The 24174-nt window shown below is 42.4% G+C and overlaps 1 protein-coding gene across 2 annotated transcripts; it reads right to left on the minus strand.

The window, feature by feature from the left end:
- Positions 1-324: 324 nt before the first annotated feature.
- Positions 325-24157, minus strand: LOC142563952 (uncharacterized). Of its 2 annotated transcripts, none has more exons than XM_075674706.1 (8): positions 23822-24157; positions 21536-21700; positions 12526-12627; positions 9799-9951; positions 9515-9714; positions 5894-6068; positions 4485-4561; positions 325-665 (listed from the first exon to the last, which is right to left on the minus strand). In XM_075674706.1, exons 1-6 carry the CDS (start codon positions 23840-23842, stop codon positions 6044-6046), a joined length of 666 nt encoding a protein of 221 aa, XP_075530821.1. In that variant the 5' UTR covers positions 23843-24157; the 3' UTR covers positions 325-665; positions 4485-4561; positions 5894-6043. The 2 variants fall into 2 exon arrangements, with proteins under 2 accessions (XP_075530821.1, XP_075530819.1); XM_075674704.1 differs by lacking the exon at positions 23822-24157 and adding an exon at positions 22238-22385.
- Between the last annotated feature and the right edge of the window lie 17 nt (positions 24158-24174).

The following is a 24174-nucleotide window of genomic DNA, read 5'->3' on the forward strand; positions in this document are numbered from 1 at the left end:
GCAACGGTTACTCTTTGCGAATACTCCTCACAGGATCAACAATTACCCTTTCCCAACACTTCCCTAGAGAGCAATAGCTGCTTTTCCCTGATGCCTTTCAAAGAGGCAACAGTATATATTTTACAATGCTTGCTAAGGAAGCAATGGTTGCTTGCTTCGAGTGCTCCCCAAGCGACCACCAGATCTCCGAAGTGGCAACCGAAAAAATGTTTCAAGGATCGTGACGGCCCCCATTCAAACTGCTTGATTGATTTTTCATCAGGTTGTGTAATGGAGAGAGCAGTAATAACATCCAGTTGTGCAAAGACAGTCCAAAAAGTGCCAAAATACTTTATTATGACTAGTATGACTATGACCACTTATAGAAATCTGGCATTGGCATGAGAGGCTCACTGGCTCAAAAGTGTGTGAGCTACACGGACGAGTGGTGTAGCCCGTAAACCACTTGGAACTCCCAGTAGTTCACACAAAAGATGAAAAGTTCTTTGCGCTTTCTTGTGGAAAACAATGTTTAGCACCCAGTACAGGGTCATTTGGGTCGCAATGGCTGTCAACAGGATATTTTCTTGAATGGAAATGCCCTCCAGACGCACGGTAAATTTTTGCGCAGTCAACAAGCTCCCAAGAAATGTCACTGTAGGCACATAATGTACCTTGGCAGGGTACTGCAAGAAAGAACGCATATTTAAATACAATGATTGTAATACAAGGCTTGCTGCTTCGTTATTAGAGCAGCTGCTACAAGCAGCAACAGACTATCTGGAAGGAAGAGCCGTGGGGCGTTCAAACCAGTCTCAAACCTAATGCTTTGCAACGCACCCACAATTAAGGGGAGACGCTCCTCCAAAGAACTTTTTTTCATTACTTGTACTAGAGGTTTCAAAGTTCAGCCAATGATAAGAGTTCGCTATGCAGATTTCAAATAAGTCATTACTTCTGGTGTAGCTGTCATTTTTTATGAGCTATGTGATGTACCATGGCAAAATATACTCACCTTTGTTAGTACTTCTTTACGTATTAAATTTTCGCAAAAAACATCGTGCTGTAGCTTCTTTAGCTCTTTGTAGATATCAAAGTGCCGATATCTAGCCAAACAGCATGTGCAATTACTAGAACTATGCAAAAAGATTTGAACATTTCAAGTAACTTTTTTTCCTCAGTTCCCTGAAACAGAACTTAGATTCTGTGGTGCGAAGGGGGACAGGGGACACAAGAAAGAATGAGGACAAGCGATTACTGCCACCTGAAATTTTATTGCCTGTTGCAAGGTGTAATGTAGAAAAAAGAGGTAAACAACATATATATATATATATATATATATATATATATATATATATATATATATATATATATATATATATATGTGTGTGTGTGTGTGTGTGTGTGTGTGTGTGTGTGTGTGTGTAAAAAACAAACAATACAGAAGAAAACAATCGCGAAGTAAAATGTTATAAAGATGCCATCAGTGCTCACTGTACGGGCAGGCCTTGTCTAAGAATGCCAACTCGCTTCATGATAAGGCCAGCGAGGGCTTGCTTACGCACAGGCATTATTCATGTGCCATGCTAGCCGATTCAATGATGATGCGCATTCAATCATCTCTGTATGTGAATATTGCTTCTGTTTTTTCGTAGAGGTGCAACCGCATGCGCTACAATGCAGGGCTAAAAAACCTTCCTTTCCATGCATAACATTATTTGCATGTTCACGCAGACAATCTTTGAGGTACCTGCCTGCCTGACCTAGGTAGCATGCGCCGCATTTCAAGGGGATTCTGTACACAACCCTCTGCACACAATCCACGTAACGGTTTCGAACTTCACACAGTGCTTTGTTTCTTGATAGGGGTGCTTTTTCTTGATGACGACTAAAGGTTGTGTGGGGCAGAAAACAACGCATCCGCCAACCCGCGCACCGATGTTTAAAGACGATGGCCGATTTGATGCTTGTATGTAATCGCCGCAACCTTACGGTCCTTTTCTTTGGACTGCTGTTCCGCGGCCATGGCTTCATTCTTAGTTTTCTTTTTCTGCGGATTGCCTCAGCTACAGAGACGAGTAATCCGTCAGGATAGCCCGAAGCTTTCAGGCGTGTAACTTGTGCTTGAAAACTGCCATTTAGGCTGTGGCGGCGGGACCAACCTTAGAGAAGCAGGCTTCAACAATAGCCCTCTTTACTAGTTTACCGTGTGCTGATAAGAAGGGCAGGAGTGGTTCGAGCGCACAGGGTCCATATGTCCAGCAAACATGATCATTAGAGAACACGAGCTTGAGGTCGAGGAAACGGAGGGTATCGTCTTCCTTGACCTCAAGCCCGTGTTCTCTAATGATCATGTTTGCTGGACATATGAACCCTGTGTACACAAACCACTCCTGCCCCTCTTATCAGCACACGGTAAACTAGTAAAGAGGGGAGGGCTATTGTTCAGGGCTGCTTCTCGAACGCTTTAGACTGGCCCTGCCCCCACAAACTTAAATGGCACTTTTCAAGTGCAAGTTACACGCCTGAAAGCATCGGGTTATCCTGATGGATTACGCGTCTCAGCTGCTGAGGAAATCCGCAGAAAAAGAAAACCTAAGAGTGAAGCCATGGCCACGGAACAGCAGTCCAAAGAAAAGGACCGTGAGTTTGCGGTGATTACATACAAGCATCAAATCGGCCATCGTCTTTAAATATAATAATAATATTTGGGGTTTTACGTGCCAAAACCACTTTCTGATTATGAGGCACGCCGTAGTGGAGGACTCCGGAAATTTTGACCACCCGGGGTTCTTTAACGTGCACCTAAATCTAAGCACACGGGTGTTTTCGCATTTCGCCCCCATCGAAATGCGGCCGCCATGGCCGGGATTCGATCCCGCGACCTCGTGCTCAGCAGCCCAACACCATAGCCACTGAGCAACCACGGCGGGTGTCTTTAAATATCGGTGGGCGGGTTGGTGGACGCGTTGTTTTCTGCCCCACACAAGCTTTAGTCGTCATCAAGAAAAAGCACCCCTATCAATAAACGAAGCCCAGTGTGAAGTTCGCAACCATTACGTGGAATGTGTGCAGAGGCTTGTGTACAGAATCCCCTTGAAATGCGGCGCATTCTACCTAGGTCAGGCAGGCAGGTACCTGAAAGATCGTCCGCGTGAACATGCACATAATCTTATGAATGGAAAGGAAGGTTTCTTAGCCCTGCATTGTAGCGCATGTGGTTGCACGTCTCCGTTTGAAAAACAGAAGCAATCTTCACACACACAGGGATGAACGAATGTGCATCATCGTTGAATTGGCTAGCATGACACGTGAAGAATGCCCGGGCATAAGCAAGCCATCCCTGGCCTTATCACGAAGCGAGTTGGTATTCCTGGACATGGCAGCGCGTGCAGTGAGCAGTGATGGCATCTTCATGTTTTACTTCTTGATTGTTTTCATCGTTATTTTTTACATATATATATTTGTGTCGTTTTCCATGTGTTTTTTTTTTTCTATTAACACCTTGCAGCAGGCAATTTCAGTTGGCAGTGAGCACTTGTCCTCGGTTTTTCCTGTTCTCCGTCCCGCTTCGCACCGTACCACCGAATTGAAAATGAAAAACAAACTAGCCCAAACCAATACCCTTCTGTGAAACATAACCTTGTACTTTTGCAACTAATGCAGGAAGATATTGCAATTTCAATTAAATATGAGCACTGTACATATCCTCAACAGTGTGTTTGCCAAATTTCGCTAGTATAAGACAATTAGAAGTGCACAAGGTTATTTTCATGTGATTGTGGAAAAAGTCAGTTGAAATGTCCGAATTTTTTCCATAGTTGCACTAATTGTAGATGCTGTCTGAATATATATTGGCACTTAGCAGTCTTCGAAGAGTTAAATAAGCTACAGCACAACGTTTCTAGCAAAAATTTATTACACAATATATGTCCTCACAATGTGATACTACTTTGCCACTGTGTAGGACATAACTCAACTATAGCGGCTACACAAAAAACTACGGACATATTCGAAATATGCGTGTAATGCCCTATAAGTAGATGAATTTTCATATCTCTACTACAAATATTTAAAAATTGTTTTGAGCAGCGTGTCCCCTTAAATACACTTGAAACATAATCTGCATACTGTATATCGACAATAGTCAACAGCTTAATTTTTGTCACATTGGAGGGAACTTGCTCAATTTAAACACTGCTCGCAAGAACGCCACAAACTTATCCACAGGTTAGCGACTGTCTTGTTTATGAAACCCTGTGAAAAGCTAGAGATTTTCTGTTTTCAGGCAATATTTCATGCTTCATGCTAGCATTTTACAAACTAGGTAACCTGTGCACTGTACATTTTTAAAACTCATCCTGGACATGGATGTACCGTTGAATGCTTTTCGATAACTTACATTGGAAAGAGATTGTAAAAATGTAATACAGCGAGCATCCTCATAATTACAGTTCATATGGCCAGCAATCTACAAGCTATGAATTATATGGTGATGGACTTACAGAATGGCAGGTCAATGCATCAACTCTCTCTTTCACCAGTGTAGGGAGCACACAAAGAGCAGCATTGAGCGTCAGCTCTGAAAGAGACATGAATTACACTGTCTCAAAAAGCAGATAGAGTTGAACTAAAAGTGAATGCTGCTTGCTTCAGTTTGAAAGCCTTGTTTTAGCCACTATTCACTGTAGTCAGCATATAGAGGCCTTTCAAAGCCCACAACTCATGATGTTTTGTGGGGCAGTCACGGTAACTACACCCAGCCAAGCAATATTCACTGCCACAGCCCCCCACGGACCTGCTCCTGACACAACATGTGAAGTGAGAAAGTATACATGGACTTATGACCATACATGTGAACAAATTTCTGCAGCTCACTGCAGTGAAAGCGGCAGGACCAATCCACACGTGCGATAGCAATACGAGACATAGCTCAAATTTTACTGCATCTTGAAATGACGCGGTCGGGTCCCACTTTAATATTTTCAGATGTGAAAAAATTGCGCACGAATATTCATCCCTGCTATTGCCCCAAAACTGTAATGCACCAAAATAATGTGGAAACTCAAGAACAAGTTCAGGAAACATTGTGACACCCACTCTTGCCTGCTTCAATGTTTTATTCTCAGGTTTGCACCCAAATCTAAGTACACGGGTGTCCTTTCCACTTATGGCGTATGGGAAATCGCAAAGGCGGACAGGCTTCTAGAATATTTTGCACAGGCACGCCTATTGTTATCGTGGACAATGGGTCCTTTGTTACTGTACTCTGGATGGTAGCTATCAAGCGCGCATTCAATGGGCTTTAACTGTGCATTCTCATCTTGTAGTATCAAAGGGGTTGTCTGGCTTCACATAAAATTTTTCTACCTACTTTCCACATAATGCTTTGCACTAAAAGGAAATTGCATCAACCGTCAGGTTATCATCAGACAACACTCAAAGCAAGTAGGTCATGTGCCGCCCAACATACTGTTCAAAGTGTCATCAGGCATAACTGACAGAGTACTAAACACGGCCAAGGTGACTTAAAAGAGAAGAACTGCAGCAGAGTACTGTTAAAAGGAGAGTACAGCTGTCATTTAATGGTCCTGTGAAATGGCCACTGATAGCTTTCCTTTTGCACCGAAGGCTTTGCAGTTCAAGGCAAGCACGAGACTGAAGTGATTGAGACCATTTTTTTCATTCTTTGGTGTGTGTTTGCAGCCATTGCAAGCTTTTTCGCTAAGAGAATGCCAAAGGAAATGCATGTTCTTACATACACCACCATAATAGAATGGTGGAAACAAAACTTGCCCAATAAATTCTGTTATACAGCATCCAATTATCCAGATGTAAAATCAGAGGGATGGCAACGCCAGAAAGTAAACACAAACTGAAGCCCTAATGTTGGTTTAGTGATAATAAAAATTACCTCCCGCAGCATCTTCAGTGGTAGCATTTATTAAGGTGTCAAATTCTTCAAAAATATTTTCTGTGTGCCGCTTTTTCCTGGCTGTCTTGATTATTTTTTCGGCAACAGGTTGCAGCACTTGCTCCAGCTTTGGCATTATGGCAGTGATTGTTAAGAGCCTGAATTCCAGCTGCACCTATAAAAAATTCATAAAGCACTTTAATGACATTGAGCTCCGTAGTCATGCTTCATCTACCATACAATATCGCACAGGGCAGCACCTCTGCAAGATATGTAGTCAGATTGATGATTTTACTAAGATGGATAAGGGAGTTGCAGATGTGCTCACATACCTATGTGGTCAGAGTTGTTATGCGCCAAATACAAAAATTCAGATAAAGAGGCTGGGTCTCAAGTATCTGTAAAAAGGCTTTTAAACACCACCCTCAGACCTTGTTATAGTGTACATGCAAGTAATTCATGGTAACTAAACCTTTTTATCAATGTGGGACATATCAGTGCCACATTTCCGGTTAGCACCACAATGCCATAGATGTGAGATGAAACTGCTAACCAACATATTTGATCGGGCTCCATCTATACTTCCTTGTAACATTCTTGTCATTTTTTGCTATAGAATGGAATGCTGTTACACTGTCTAAATCTTCATATTTATTGCCAATCTTTTATAACACCAACCCTTTCTCTGGATTACAAAGGGACCAAGAGAGCGTCATTTAAATACGACTTCTACTTTGGAAAAGAGTAAATAAAAAATTAAATGCAAGGGTTACAATCTACACATTCACACACTAAAAATACAGCAGGACATGTCCTTCTAATAGCCCTGCCAAGCGATTCTGTGTACGGCTGCAACAAGCGACGAAATGAGCTGCCGTGCAAAGAGATTACTCATTCTTGTTGCTTGGTTCTGAAAATTCAACAGGAAATTTAGAATTCATAGCTCGTCACCCAGTAGTGCTATGAGCGACTAGCCAATAGCGTAAAGCCGAACAGAATGTACATCCGTGACATACTATCAGTTCTCGCTTGGAACAAGCAAAAGACCGAATTTTTATACATGCAATGATACAAAGCTTACTGCAACACCTCCCCAAATATTTTAAACTGCTCTGCACAGCAAAACAAATCAGCTTAAATTATTACACCATGCGTCATGCCAGTCTTTGTACATATTTGCTGCCCTCATACTAGCAACACCAGGGAAACATCCCTCAAAGTCAGTGCTCACGTGGGGTTCAAGTAGACACGACAGCCATCTCGATCACGTTGCTTGTCGCCACCTTGCACAAGATCGCTTACAAGGGATTTATACTTTCAGAGTGAAACATCTAGATGCAAGATCCCTAACCTGGATTTACATGTTTTCATTTTTCCAGGTAAAATGTCTTGCGTTCCCCCAAAACCTTTTTTTACTTGATCTCTATATTCTGTTCTTTCCATCTATCTGTACTACAGCTATTTCATTCATTGGTGCATCAAGGAGCTTTTTCTCTATTTCTCCTTTTTAAAAGTTTCATTGCTTTTCTTGGGTTCACGAGGAAGAAATTATTTCATTACTACAGCTCTCTGCCAGAAGCAGGCACTCATGTGCAAATGAAGGCTAACAGACCAAGGCAGCTTTATACCTGCATCACGCAAGGCACCCACAAACTCCTTTAGGATAAGGGAGCACGAAACTTCCCAAGGGAGTTCGGCCTCAAGGAAGTTGTGGCCATGTCATACAGGAAACAACGAGTTTTTAAATGAAGCCGCCAGAGGCGCATTCAGTGGTGTTTGGTTTTTCTACAAGTACAAGAATGTAATTTCTAATCATGCTCGTAGCTATTATAGTTAACTCTCATTCTATAAAAACATTATTCAATATATTGAGGTGAAAAACATACACCTCGTTCAAAATCAAAATGCACTCGCTAAACATAGCAGTGCTTACAGCGATGCTAACCACCCTGTGCTTGTGCGTTTTCCTTGGAGGCTAGACAAGTAGGCCCTGCATTCTGCTACCCGAACTGCTGCAAAGTACATTAAACCAAACATATTGTACACGATGACCTTGTGAGCGCTCCTTTTATTTTGTCTACTGTGCCGGTGTCAGTCCTTAGGGACCACGCCAACCACTGCGCAACTAGCATGACAGAGGCTATCTTTACACGAACTTGACACAAGCAAGTCAAGTCAGAAATCGGGTGGATCGAGCCCAACAGGACTACTTCTAGATGAACTCTCTTCTGACAAGCCTCGGCAACGACCGTACACAGCGTCGAGCCGAAACATCAATGCGTTTGAACTGGGTTTCTGGTTCCCGATGCCATCTGCCAACAGCTCTATTTCGTGGGTCTTATCGATGCTACAAGGTTGTACTGCACAGTGCTTGTCTTGGCCACGTCCTAATGCTGTTCCCGCTGCCGGCACTTAAATTGCAATGCCAGTGTTCCCGTGCAAGTCTCAGTGCAGGCTGCATGTACATGAATGCTGCAAACAAGTTGGGCTGGATCAAGCTACCCCATGCAGTCGGGCTGACTGAGCCCAACTCGATGCTTGTTCAGCCCAACCGGATAATGCTTACATGAATTTTACAAAAGCGACGCTAAGTCACCTAGGCCGAGAGTATTGTGCAGCAGCAAGAACAACTTTTGCTGAATTGGGCTTTAACTTTTATATAGTTCTATGTAAACATTTTAAACACACGCAACATTAATTGTAACATGACTGCAAGTTGACCTAGTTGGAACAGATTCATCTTAAAATTTTTTGTGTACAAACAAACAGGGACGAAGAATAGGAGCAACACAAGGACAAGCGCTCGTCCTTGTGTTGCTCCTATTCTTGGTCCCTGTTTGTTTGCACACAAAAAGTTTTAAGATGAATTAATTGTAATGCAAACAATAATTGAATTCTCAGTGTTACAAGTATTGGCATCTGAAAACTACTTCGAGCCGCAGAGGGAGATTGCCGATATCTCTAGACTAAAAGCTTCATTAAACTCCCCTATCGGAACGGCAATGGTGAGATATCCAGTGCATCTCCCTCGAGATAAAGACAATGGAGTTAAAAGTAGTTTGCGGGTGCTCATGTGACAAGGGTATTACCTTGAGAAGGCTGCAGTGGTTAACCCTATAATACCACTGTACAACTCACACGTGATAAATAAAATTCCCGACATGGAAACAATTTAAAAGGCTTTACTTATACTCAGTGCACTAGAATGCATGAACAAGTACAGGTGGTAAGGTTTAGTACAATCCCTGTAATTTACTTACTGTATGCATCAAATGCCACATGTTTAGGATTGGTAATTCAACGCACCACACAAACCGTGCTTGGCATTGCAGGGTTAAGTTTGCTGTATTGTGATTGAAGCCATTATATGCATCATGGGAGCTTAAGGTGTACATTTCAAACAGTCAGCAATATAACTATTCAATAGTTTGTGTCACCTAAAGTGCAGAACGAGGATTAAGAAAGCATGATGAAATAATAAACTTAGAATGCATGCATGAGTATTATGCAAAATGAGGATCTCAAAAATGGATCGTCGTGAGCAAAGCAGCGTAGCAATCAGTTACTCTGGAAATTTTTCTGTCATTTTTGATTCAAAGATGTATTCATTGAGAAACTTACAATGGAGCTCTCCGCAACAGATGCATCTCCGCAACAGATGGGCTCTCTTTCACCACCCATTCTCTTCTGGTGGCCAACGTCCTATTCATAAAATCTTCAATGTAGGCCATGTCTGGCCTGGCCTTTAAAGATTCTTTCGCCGTGACCGAAATGTGAAAGGCAATTGACTCCGCATTTTCACCTTCGGCCATGGCAGTTGCCTGAAAGCAAACATCAATTTTGTTGGCCAGGTGGCAAAAGCAGGCTTGCTGCCTGCAAGGTTACACTAAATTTGAAATACGTACCGTAGATGGTCTTTCACACCGTACAGGGGCAGCACATTCCTCCACTGCAGCCCTCTTTCTTGGCTGCAAATTTTCAGTATCTTCTTTTGTCAGTGTTCTGACTTTCTTTCTTTCATATTTTGCTTTGTACCTCAAAGGTTCTCGCCATGAATCCTGTAAGGCACCAGAGAGAGTTAATAGATGTGTTATTTAAATAGGCAACTGCAATTCTGTGACTTTCCATCATATCACACAAGAAACTATTGGCCTGCAGCAAGTAGTATAAGGCACGAGTGCCACCACTCAAAGCGCAGGCGCTGCTGTCATCTTTGGATTGAAAATTAGATCACTTAATGAACACGGCTTAGGAGGCTTGTTCCATTTTTAAAAAACAACCACTGCCCTCGTCACTAAGAAGCAAGAAGAAAAAAAGAAATTGACCCCCTCCCACCTACTTTCTTTTTCTTTTATATGATCTCACGCAAATTTACTTAATGGGCTCGTCAATGCAATTAGAACTTCAGACACCTTAACTGCTATGAAGTCAGTTCCTAATGAGTGAAATATTGCTTGCAGATATCCTGGCTATGCCAGAATATGAAAATTGTGTGGCGAATGCTTATATGAACCATGAAGGTTATGATGGAAGAATGAATGCAACGGTGCGCATAAGCTTATTGTCAACAGGTGGCTTATGTACACAATAATTTAAGCCATTACATGAAAGCTTGTTTTATATTCCATGGGACAGGAAAGAATGTGCAAATATCAGAATGTACAATCATTTAATGACACACGTTTACTGCATCAACACATGCTTATGTTGTGGTAAAAGATGTTACTTATAATTTGTATTGCTCAGCAAATTTCTACATAAGCTTAGGAGACCACAGCTGTGCTTTTCCGTACCAGAAGTGAATGACTCGGTAATCATGACATGTTAGGAAAGCCTCCTAATAATGCTGAGAACTGTGGTCTCCTCCACACTGCTGCAACAGGGCAACATACGTCAGTCTTCAACCAAATATACATGCTTTTCATGGCTGAGAACTCCCAATTCCTTGCCAACAAGTGGGTTGTCAATGTAATTATCCACCATAAGTAAGTTTTGATTTTCCTGACTGTTTCTATGGTGCAGACATGACTACTGAATTGCACTGTTTAATGTTCCAAGACATTTAGTTGTGGCGTACTGGGAAAGGGGGGAGGGGAGCTTTGGACTGATTTTGACCACATGGAGTTCTTTAATGTGAAGCCAATGGCCACTAAACTAGTGTTTTTACATCCCCGTTCCAACGAAGTGAAACTGGTGCAACAGGTAGATATGGCTATAGCTTAGCTTATCGCAAAACCACTGTGTTGTAGCCTAATTTTTAAGATAGCAAGATCATACATGGTTACAAATGGAACAGCCATGCACCCACCACATACACTTCAAGTACACTGCACCCATTTAATGAGCACACACAGCAGGCTAAAGAAAAACTCTTACACTTAAGCTAGATAAGTTAAGCGGAGGACTCCAAATAAGCCATAACATGGCTTAAAATGACAACTGACTTTTTGTAGAAAATTTCTTTTTAATGCACATGAAGGCTTATTTTATTTAATGCCCATTCCCATAGTCAAATAAAAATCACTATGGGTAAACTTTGAAGAACAAAATACTTAAACCTGTGGGCATCGTTGTATTTATGAATACAATCCTGTAAAAGTTATAGGCGAATTCTCTAAGTATCGCAAGCTGGCTTAAGTGAGAAATTGAATAGTAGCACGAGTGCTTAGCAAGACGTAAGAAGCGAATTTGTTTATCAAGGCAATCGCCATTACAGCTCAAGCCCTCAGGAACAAATTATTGTTGTTCTGATATACAAGGTTTATTAAGATTTTAAAAGGAAACTGCAGGCAAACATCGAACCAATTCATACTGTCAACCTCATTGAAGAAAGCTCGAAATGTTTGCTCATTCCAAGACATCACTCAGTACCAGAAAAAAATTGCAATAAAAGGGACCACACAACTTTCCCTCAATTAAAATTCTATGTGAGAAGCGAGGTGTCTCATGGTTGCACCATGCCAGAGGTCATCCTCTGGCATGGTGCATGGCATGGTATTGCATGCCAGAGGTCATCCTCTGGCATGCAATAGTATTGGTAAGTTGCTATGCAAGCGTCTTGACAACTGAAATAACAAAATTAGACGCGGCTACACACTAGTGCTATGTGTCACCGAGTATGAGGAAGCAAAAGGCTGTTGTAGCCACAAGTACATATTTTTAGACACCCTGATAGCCTTTTGTAGCGCAGGGGGACACTTCGAAGCTAGAACATACAAAATCACTATTCAAGCCGCCGTGCAGTGACCTACCTGTTCACTTTTTGGCATGAAGACAGTGCAACTTTAGTTACATCAAAAAACACATTTGAAGAATGAAAAAAATACAGTTGTTAATAGATTACAACAAACAGCTTTTTTACCAAAGTGCAATGAATATAACAACAGCAAAGTTATGCTTGCATCTTTACTATCACGGGAGGGGGGGTTGCAGCATTTCACCATAGAACGTTGTATCGATCACTTGTATGCAACAGCCTTTGCTGATTTAGACTAGCTAATTGAACACAGACCTATCTTTTCATTGCCATTCAAAAGTCATAATATATTTTGCTTCACTGTTCGTCCTTTAAAGTGGGTACTCATTAGGTACTCTTTAAAGTACAAATTAGTTCCCAATAATATGTCACTCACATGGCCGGTCCCCGTGGCATCAGCCAGGTTAGGGAACTTGGTAGTCAGTGCCCGTGCTGCCTCGGTATATAATCTCCCTGGGTACCTGGTAGAAATCATACACTACAAAAACAATCATGCAAGGCACTTTCTAGCAGACCCAAGGTTTATCTATTGAGAGTTTGGTAGGAAAGAATAAGAGAGCAAAGGCAGCAATAATTCGCAAACAAATGGAATTATGACAGACTTGGACCGTTCCCAGTACACCAAACAGTGTCTTAAAGAGATTTCAGATTAAATGCTAAATGTAAACGCACACTACATTACACTCCTTTTAACATGTTCACTGCAGCAGCACTTACTGAACTCTTGATTTCTGTGCATCGTGACTAGAAACCAATGTTTAGCATTAAAGAAAATGCTCGTTTAGGCACCTAGAACAGGCACTAAAGCTGTCATTTTAAGCGTATATATGCACCGAGCACCATCTTATTGAAATGTATAGTAACCAATAAGTGCATTTGCGGGGCAATTGAGGATAAATTCGTTTTTTAAGAAACAGCTCACTAAATCCCTGTTTAGTGAAATTCACATCACTCTCTTGACAAAACAAATTTAGCTAAGTTGCGTAGGATAAAAGATTTATCTGAAAGTTACTGTGCCTAAGACACCACGAGAAAAGTTGTGAAAGTGTTGACAAACAAACATGATCTCAAGGCTATTGGGTTTCCGTGCCTTTTTTCACTGAGTATTGGTTTGCGTAAAGAAAGGAAATGCTCAACACCCACCATACTTAGGGGCACATATTTGTATACTGTATTCACTTGCATAATGATCACACTTCTGTGTAAAAAAATTCACGCAATTTCAGGGGTGCGATCATTAGCGAGTTAAATTTTCTGCGAAAATGTTTTCACGCCACATTTGCTGTGGGAACACAACAGGCCAACAAACAGCCGGCTGCCGCTGTAGCAGTGTGCGACACCAAGAAAAAATGGCGGCTGAGCAAAGCAAGTCTAAGACGATTTTTTTTCTTCTTGCGAGTACATTTCGCGCACTGAAACAGTTTCTTCCGTATCAGTAATGAATAATATCATTTATATGGGCAAGTTTGTGGCAATAACATAGCCATGTCCCCCTTGAGGGGACAGAAACAGATGGGCATGCTTACCTGCCAGTGACATAGAAACACATGGCAGGCATGCTGCAAAAACTGCAGCATGTGTCTTCACTACTATCCTAATGCAGCATGTTTCCGTCAAGGGTGGGCAAATATCTTAGCTGTGTTAGAAGCGTGAGCCTATGAATAGGGTAAACTTCTAACGTATCAGTGTAAACGTGGATATTATTGTTGCCGCTCGCGATTTGTTGCATGCCCACGAAGTACAGATGAGAGGAATCAAACGGTGCCTTTTGTTGTTGACCACAGCCATTACAGAGCCTACAAATAATAAAGCCAAGGCAAGCTTGGCTGTAGCATTCTTTTTCGTGGAAGGGCAGAAAGTGGGGTGGGGGGAATGAAAGGAATGATATGGGGCATCTGCTTAAGAATCTGTTTGGCGCATGCAGACCACATGGTATGTCTTGAAGAGTCGTTCGCGTAGGATTCGACAGATGTTAAGCGCGATCATAATTAGCTAGACTTGGCACACGACATATCACTGCGGCAAGTTCGGGGTGTGATCATTACGCGGCAAAGGACAAAAATCTGATTTTGACAACAAAATTAAGGGGTGCAATCATTGTACAAGCAGATACGGTACTGGAATCTCCGATGATCCAATGCTCTATGGCGTTCCGGAATGTTCACGGGTCAGAACCTTTCATATTCCCTTCGGTACCAAAAATCCAGGCTTTTTGTACGAGGCAGATTGAACTTTCGAACTTAGTGTATCGGCAACAGGTTCATTGCAGATGGTGACAAACCTTTCTTGGAAATCGTAAATGAGCCCCACATTCCAGGTCAACATTGCACCTAAGCATTCAAGTTTCTCAATGATATCGGCTAAATATATGAAGTGAGCACTAAGTCACCTTTAAGTGTATCATAGTGTATAATGGAGTTTGAGCCCTTCCCACAACGATGTTCTCGTTGCTACAAAGCTATTAATAACAGATTTTACACTGACAAAGTATATGTAGTAAAATCGGTTGCCTTCAGCCAAGTTCTCTAGTGGGTGATAACATCACAAACAAAGTAAGGCTAGGACAGAAAGTAAAAAGGATCTGTAGGCTCCGAAAATCGCGTTCATTGAAAGAGGCATTTAAAAGCACTATAAAGATGCCGCTAATGTTTCTAGACCCATAGTTGATGCTTATATGTTAGATAAGGATGTGAGGAAAAAATAGGCATTTTCCCTAAAGTTCTGGTCTCTAATCATGACCCACGGTGTGTCAACAGGGAGCTGTGCTCCTTTGAAACTTCGTCAAAGTGCAGAGCGGGAACCATGGCACTTCAGTTATTTCCAATACTGTTGGAATGATGTTTCTGTAGTGTGTTGACACACAGTGGACAGATTAAGTATTTCTTTTTCTTTTTAAGTTTCAGTGGCTAGGGCATTTCTGAATGCCTGCCCAATGAAAGGGCATTATCCTCATAAGCAACAATTGACCGATTACAAAATTATTTCTGCGCTTGCGCCAAACCGACACGGCATGTGTTCCCCTTGGGGTGTTTATCGTAATTAGACTTGGTTGGAAAGCAACGCGGCTGCTTCGGGCGGTATTGCTATGAAACAGGTGGAAGTTGCGCTTTTTCTCCTTTCTTTCTTTTTTCGAGCACGCCAGTTCATTGTGTCACCTTCGGGTGCAAGAATTACTACTATGGAAATGCAAACGTGAGCTTCTTCCGATTTCCACCAGCAAAAATGTACGAAAAGATGGCTCTGTGGATATCTGCAGCGAGGCATGCAAACCCGGACGGGTCATTGTGGCAGCCAGCAGAGCATTCTCGAATCTGTCGGGTGCATTTCACAGGCAAGTTTTGTTTATAAAATACCTTTGTCGCAACCTTCCTCTGTCAAGCGTACACCTGCCGTCGAAGCTGGTAAATCATCCGGACTACGTGCCGACAGTGCTGACATAGAGCAAGACTCCACTAATTCACTCATATAGTGCTAAGAGAGCAGCATTCATGTACCGTTTTGTTTGGGGTTGCTGCTCCATTCACAGTAATGTTTACTCAGACCACACTTTCTGGGGGTCAAGCTTTACTAGTCGATTTGTGGTGATGCTGAGAACGCTGCTCGCATCTTCAACTAGTGCTTCATTTGAAGCCCTTCTTGGATGTCTTGGAGACTTGTACCTTCTGGATGGACATGACTGCACTACATCCTGCCATTTCCTCCCCCTGCTTGTTGAGTGCTCATGCCTAGTCTGGGTCATGAAATGTGTTGCTGCATTGATAAGTAGGATCCAGGGCACTCATGTGATGCCTACAAAAGCACAGAGGGAAATCTGGTTCCGTGAACAGTATGTGAATTTAGCAGCACTTCAGTAAATAGAGGGTCTTTTGGTCTCCATAGTCATTCACTCTTGCACCTGTCATGTATTGGTGATCCAGGGTTCTCACATGGCTAGCCCTAATGATGACTTGCATGGCTGCTTCTATGTTAAGTCTAACTGACCTGTTCATACCAAAATAACGTGGCCTACAGAAGACCAGTACCCCTATCAGAAACACTTCCTGGACATACTGGGCCTTGGCGACGGAAAATCATGTTAAGAGCAATGTATATCAGATGACAATGGCTGCTGTCTTCACTATTACTGTGTGAGCTCCTAGATGCAGTGCCTCAGGGTGTCATATTCTGCTAATTCTCATCTAGCAATAGCATGTCTATTGTTTAAGCATTGCGGCAGGCATGTTTTACACGAGACACATAAATCAGGAGGAAAATTCACCCAACAGCTGACTGCTATAAAATAGAAAGAAATCACGATATCGCCATACTCCAAGGCAAGTGTGTGTTAAGTTGCTTGGAGTGTGGCGATATCCAGCGAGGGCTGAACGAAACCCCCCACTAGATATTTCATGGTCAACTATAACGAGCTGTCTCATCAATATATATGCTCACTATGCTGAAACAGGGTGTGGGCCTGTACAGAGCATCTTGCAAGCTAGGCCTAGATCAATACTCCAAGATATTGCTGTAGGTCTTTAATTGTAAATCTCCTGATATATTTCGAATGCATTACTTGGAAAGTTAAAGTTAGTATTCATCAAATCGCCATGGAATGTCCCAGAGCACTACCTACATTACATTTTTGGCATCTATGTTCTTTGCGAGCGTATGTCACTGCACATTACTAAGCATGCAAGTGTTAAATGGATTGTTGTGAGTAGTTTATTTATTAGATACTGCAGACTCAAAGCCCAAGTAGAGCAGACTATACAAAGAAAAATAAATCAAGAAACAACAAAATAAACAACAGCAAGGTAAGCACAGTAATGGTAATTCGAAGTCTGACCATATGATTCAGTGGAACAGTTCCATTCATGTATGGCCTTCAGTAAAGAAAACAAAAACTTGAACAGGTAAGTATGTGCAAAAGTGTGCTTTGTATGTCCTGAATGCTCCGCGTGCATTTCCTGTTCACATGAAGTTGGTATTGGCTCTTTATTGGATGGATCAAGTCATACTGAAGGTTCTTGGGAAGAATCTAGAAATTTTTCTTCCCTTGGAGAGAGAGAGAGGGGGGGCAGCAGGGCTGGCCAGGCGGCTGCTACATGTACACAGATTAATTGAGAAGGGGAGGGGGTGATTGAAGCACGTGTCCACCTCTCTCCTGGCATCGCCTCTGCAGGCTGCTGGGTGTCAATGGGCATACTGCTGAAAACAGCACGACTGACTGCATAAAAAAACGAAGAGAGATAATGTGTCAAAATTAAACACCATTTATTTATGATGCACATCGTAGAGGGTGACTTCAGAATAATCTTGACCACCTGGAGTTCTTAACGTGCACGCAGACCTAAGTTGACGAGATTTTTCGCATTCCGCCCCCGTAGGAATGCGGCGGCGGCCGCCGCCGAGATTTACCTGCGTGACTTCAGCAGCGCAACGTATACGCCTGCGTTAACGCGGCGGGTGCACTGACTGTAGCAGCGGATAAAATACAGTAACGTATGTAGTTGCAAGGCTGCCGATTCTGTGGCATTTCCAACCTGTACCTGGCAGACATTTCCACCCTCGATCTTTACGGCATCTGTTTCATTAAGTTGGGAGCCAGCAGGCTTCCAGTAGAGGGATAGCGTGTTTGCCCTGTGCAACCGGAATTACAGAGACGATGCCTATTCGTCATGTGTGCATGTCCGTTTGGCATACACACATAAGGACGGACACGAAGGCATGCATCGCCTACATGATTACACAACACGAGAAGCCTCGGTCACTTGTAGAGCGAGGGTAGCATATCTTGTTTCACAGGGGCGTATGTGAGCCATAAAAAAAGCCGCCGAGTGGGCATTTCGGAGGGTTTTTGATATGAAATATAGACAATGTTACAGCAGACAGATATAACTCGATTGCAGCGCAAGTGAAAATGAAAGCAAGGAAACAAAGCGGGCACAGATCGATCGATCGAGAGTGGGCCCCGATCTCGAATCACGCTATGAACACGGATCAAGTATTTGTGTGCTTACGTAGTAGGGCTTTTTGCAAACCTAGTCCACCTCCAGTGTTCGTTAAAGATCATCTCTCTGATAACCGTCTCGTTCTTTTTGCTGTACAATTGCATAATAAATATAATACATGTCTATGAAACGGTGGTTATTTGGGAATTCATATATATATATATATATATATATATATATATATATATATATATATATATATATATATATATATATATAAGAAATGAACAAGCAGTGTTTTATTTATTGCTTCTAGTAAAGAGGTGCGTTGTAGTGAAAGCAAATTTCCTCCTCTCTCACTCTTTCTTCCTCAAGGTGCACGGGGAGTAAGTGCGGCCGTTCATCCTCCCGTTGCTCTCTTTCTAACGAGGGACTAAACACTTACCCTCCGAAATTTGTACACCGCACGCATACCTCTGCAGTTCGTCCCTTGTGGGAGGAAAGCGCCCTATTTAGGAGTAACTGTCCAGTTGCTCCCGTTTTCCCCGGTGTTCTTCTTAGAGTGTACGTGACAGACACTACGAGCGCAGCGGCACGTCAAATTATTACTCTGCGTTTCAAACAGAGAGTAAGCAAACTCGCATATAGTTTAGGCCTTGCAAAAGAAAGCGATACCACTGATGGAAAAAGCATCACACAGGTTTCATGCGCCGCCCGTTTAAAAAATAAAATGATGAAGTTCTAATCATTACGAACATCGTGAAAAAAAATATTGAGGACGGTTATTCGCAACCAAGTAAAACCTAACAATTTAAGCTTTTCCTTTTTTTAAGAGCCCTCTTGCGGAAGTCTACTGTCATAGCCCACGCCATAATAATTGTAGAAATCAAGGACGATGCACCTATTAGGGCCCCTCAAATACTAAGCTATCAAGTTCGGCATTTTTTAACACAAAATTTTTTGTAGGTACCTTGATTGAGAAGATCCAGCGGATACCGGGTTTTCAAAGGAAGGTTCATTCATATTTATTGCCATTGCAAACAAACCTTGTTTCATGTTGTGAAAAAGTATTAGCTGTTTCTATTCTTACACTTTGTGCCATTTGTAAGCAGCGAAAATAAATATTTCGTTGTCATTTGCGCGCATTAACTTTGCCATATCTTTACTTTCAATAGTATACTTTCTGTAGCGTAAATGAAATAGCTCTTATTTACGTGTATGTATGTACAAAAGCGTTACTTTACTGCCCTGCGTGTGGCTTGTGGCTATCGCTTTTTTTTCTGCGCATCCTTATAGCTTTCGTGCAATGGTAACACTGAGTATTGGGTCATTTTGGGGGATAATTTGGGTCTTGGCGCGTCGCGCGCCTTGTCCGGCTTTCCCTTTTCCCTGCTCTCCTATGCAAATGCATGTATATTTCTTTCACTAGATGCCTGAAATAAACGTCGAATTTCAGAACCCACCTTGGTAACTATGCGACTATGGCACTGTTCGAGGTTGGCGGTTCGAACCCAATGGCGGCAGCCGCCTTTCGACGTCGGCAAAATGCAAAAATGCCGGTGTACTTAGGTGCACGGTAGAGAACGCCAGTTTGAGAAAAAATAATGCGCAGCCCATCGGTACAATCTTTACATTTTTAACCTTGGTAAAGGTTACAAATGAAAAGGTTACTTTTTTGTTTATATCGGTTACATTCTTTTTTGGGGGGGAATGTAACCTTTACGAAGCAACAACACCTTCAGAAAAACATAGGTTACTTGCTAGAGCACCTGTAACCTTTGGACGGCGCAATGCTTCTGGTAAAACCCCTTATTAAAATGTCCTTGGTGTTTGGTCAGGGTCACGGAATACAGAACTCCCGTGGACTGCGATTTGGCGTGCACGAATAATACCCATCGAAAAGAGAGGTCTAGAGACAAGACAAAGATATTCAAAAATGCTCACCGCCTCTAATATCACTGGTGACAGACATGAATACATAATGTACCTTAACCCCAATACCAATGCATACTTCCCACAACGACGCTTGCTATTACACAATGTAGCCTGAGTTCCTGAGTCAGGGCAATATTAAAGAAAACCTACGTTATACAGGTGATGCATATATGGTCGAGGCACTATATTTGTAAAGCATATTTCTTATGTAGTGAACAGGTAAGCAAATATCTATCACAATAAGTGCTGCATATAATGCACTATAAGTCTGAGCTCATATTATATAACTGTTTGCAGCGCGAAAAGAAGAACCAGGATGACGGCGCCGTGTAATAAAGCAAAGTTCTCACATGAAATCACAATTTCCAGAAAGTCCGCAACAGATTGCTCCCTCACAATATAAATAAAAGTAGACACTGCTATCATGATGCAAAAATATGCACACAATAAAAAGCCGCGCTTTAAAAAGAGGTAATAAGTCAGATTGACTTCTTTATGAATGCCGCAGTAAACATACAACTGGCATAAAAAGAGGCAATGTTATATTGTGACTATAGACTATTACATTTTTGAGGAGACATTAAAGCAGCCACATGTTGAAAGCTCAAAAATGGTGCTATAGGCACAGAAAACACAAATACCATCGAAGCTTGTAGCCAAATACAAAATAAATGGAAGATGGCCGTGATTTTAAACAACTATGCTAACCTAAATGTATGTCAGGTGCATGCGCCTGCAGTTTTTAGAGTATCAGTTTAGTAAATGCAGCACGAATCGCCAAGAGTATACCAACATATACCGGCACCATAAATACCTTAGTGAAATCTAACATCTCGTATCACCTCGAGCAAAGATGAGATCAATTTGTCTCTCAAATGGCATTTTAAGTTTGACAACACTCAATGCAACAAATGAAACAAAGACACTGAAGTTCAGAAAAAGACTGAAGCCATCAGTTCAGAACATACTTCAGCATCTTGGGACGCACCCTGTCTTAGCACATTTGTTTCTTGAACTTAACACAAATTCTTCTTTTTCAAGAATATTAGAAGATTATTCAGGTGGTTTGTGAGCAGTCCACGAGACACTTTTGAGTCCGGCAGGGTAATTTTTTGCAGCAGCACAAGTGTCCGTGAGAATGCAGGAGGGCACTCAAGGTTTCTGACATAGTAGATAAGCAGGCAGAACATGAGGGCTCGCTCTATGTTTCCACTTGGAATCCATATAATTTCATCAGCACTTCCAGCATAAACACAAATTTGTGCAAAGGAGACATACACATGAAATACCATGATATTCAGCTCATTAGACAGAGCAGTCTGTGGAATGTCACATTAAAGACATGAGCAAACATGCATCAAAATACCATGCAAAGAATGCTCACCAGTGTGAAATAAAGTCATAGAAAATGCTACGTTAATTTCAGAACATTCATATATTAACTGAAAATAAATTTTAAATCGTGACAAAGCACATGTTGCCACAGCAACTGATGGATACATGTAAAATTGTCCCACAAACCTCGTTAATGAGTGCGCGCTTTAAATGGCCTTGTAGATGCTTGCGAATGTCGATGAATGTGCACTCACGTTGCTCCTTGCATGAGAACACTTCTGCTACTGCTTTTAGTTTTTCCTCCAGGTCACCAATCTTGCATTGAAACTTGAGTTCGACTTCGATGCAGAGCTGGAAAAAGGGGGTATGATGAAGCGAAAGTTGTCAATAATATTAAATGCAAAATCAAACTTTTGATACCCCTCGTGCCGTCAGGGTGGAAAGCAATAAAAATATTATTTCAATCACTTCACTAACAGTTGACCTGAAGGCAAGCATTCTTTTCACAGTTGATAATTTTATAAATCAGTGACCTTCCATTCCCTACAGTAGAGAATTAGAGAAGGCTGTGTTTCTCTGCTCTTCTAACACTGAGACATCGAGATGCACCCACAGCGTTTTCCAACAAGAAATACTGAAGCAAACATTCACTTGTTACGCACCGAGCATTCTTGAATAGCACATGGTGACCTATGTGTACGAATGTCCTACACATCGTTACAGCAAATGAAACACTCTAGAAACAAATTCTGTGTCTATGGTGCGTTTACGTTCAGAAAACACTACAAAACCTGCACCACTAAACATGCAAAGTGATAGGCGACTAAGGCGTAGAGCTTTAAGAAAAAAAACTTTTACAAAATTTGCATTTCTGTTCACCCCACTAACCTTTCGGGCTACCTGGCTGTGGGCCCTGCTGGGGTACTTCGGCCATTCCATTATTTTGCTCTCAGAATACCGTGTAAAAACGGGGTAATTTCACAACAAAGCGCTATACTATGCCATGCTATCCAGAGTCGCTGCCGCGGTGGAAGGAAGTGACCTGCTACGACGGCACGGCTACGCTATGTGGAGAGCGCGGCACTTAAAGGGCTACTGAGGAAAATATAACACATTTTTGTCGTTACCAAAATGTCATGTTGAGGCTTTCATAGCTTTCTCTTTTTTTTCGCTTGTCCTAAGCCGAAATACGCACTTGTTCCGGAGAGATATTGATGTTATTCCCGCCGCTCTGATTCAACCCCGGACTCGCTGGTGATGTCAACTTGAAGAGTGACACACCATGACGTAAACGCGTTAATTCACACTAACCGCCCGCACCTTGCACAACTGTCGCATAACTTCCTTCTTCCACCGTGGTCATACCGTTCATGCGGCACTGACAACTCAGTCGAGCGGTCTTGCTTTTGTTTTGCATAAAGAATGGAGTGCGCCTAGACCGGTTCGGTATACAGCCACAAGAACACGAGCCCGGAGTGTGGCGCTGAAAGCTTGCGGAACAGAAATCAATACACAAGATGCGAACATACGTGCAAAGTTCTATAAAACAGGTCGACTAATACTAATGCAGTAGCCCTACACTGAAAACGTGCGCATTCGTGAATGTACAAAAGCATGGACATCACCAGTAGCGCAGACGCATGCAATCAGGCAATACTGGCAGGTGAGGGGCAGTGGTTTCACATAAGTTCAAGGTGTTTTTTTTTTTCACAGAAGTTTAAAATGATCAGGTGTGCTGAACCCAGTAATCTTTCGAGCTGCCAAGCTGAGGACTCTGATGTGGTACTGCGGCAATTCCACTCCCTTGTTCTGAACCACCTAGGTAGATTAAAAAATTAAACACGCGATGGAATTTCTTCACAGCATAACGAGAAATTCTGTCAGGCTATCCATGTCCGACGCACGCCATCTATGTTACACGGAAGACTCAGTCGAGCACGTTTGCTTACGTGCTGCATAAAGCATGGACGATGGTTCTGTAGTGTCACACATATTTTCAATGGTACTCGGCGCACAAACCAATTCAGAAGCAGCGAAATTACGCGTTAAGTTCTAGAAGTCAGGTTTAAAACACTAGTACTGCAGTCGTGCGGAGGAAGCGTGCGCATTTATCTCTGCACGAAATCTCGCACACCACCACCACGTGCGCACACAGGAAATGTATAAAAAAGTGTGGATTACCACCATATTGTTCAGAGAACGCACGCGATGACACCAGGCACCTGAGGCAGTACTTGGTTAAAGAAGTATATCACAGATAAGCAGGTATATCGACCCAATGTGTCGCGAGCTAGGTCAGTCATGCACTCGTATAAACAGAGTAAACCTCCTCTATGTGCGAAATGCACTCACAAGAAGAGCTCTTCAAACAAGCCCGCTTTGGAAAGCAACGCACACGCTCGATTTGAGAAGCATTAAGCCAACGAAGACATTGCACGCCGTAAATGCGGCTCTGAAACAAAGGGCACTTACCCAAGCCCGTAATTCGGCCATGGGCACCTGGACAGCGGTTGCAATAGTCGCAACGGCTGGAGTTCTCTGCTGTGTCGTCCGATGAACAGACAACAATGTACCGCCCACAGTCGCAAAAACGTTCGTTGCAGCTGCTGCGCAGCACACTCAACAAGTCCCTGCTGCTTAGCGCCATTACAGATATTGTCGCGCGCACACACAAACCAAAAGAATTCAAAGCGACGAACAAAGCAGAGAAGAAACGCCGTCAGAAAGCGGCGCGGCTCAGCCGAGCGGTTTGAACCGTTAAAACGACGCGTACGAAGCAGCGCGGGCAGCGCCTGCGTCGTGGCGCCTTCCCGCCGTCTAGACTT

The sequence above is a fragment of the Dermacentor variabilis genome, chromosome 11, assembly GCF_050947875.1.
Source record: "Dermacentor variabilis isolate Ectoservices chromosome 11, ASM5094787v1, whole genome shotgun sequence".
Taxonomy (NCBI): Eukaryota; Metazoa; Arthropoda; class Arachnida; order Ixodida; family Ixodidae; genus Dermacentor; species Dermacentor variabilis.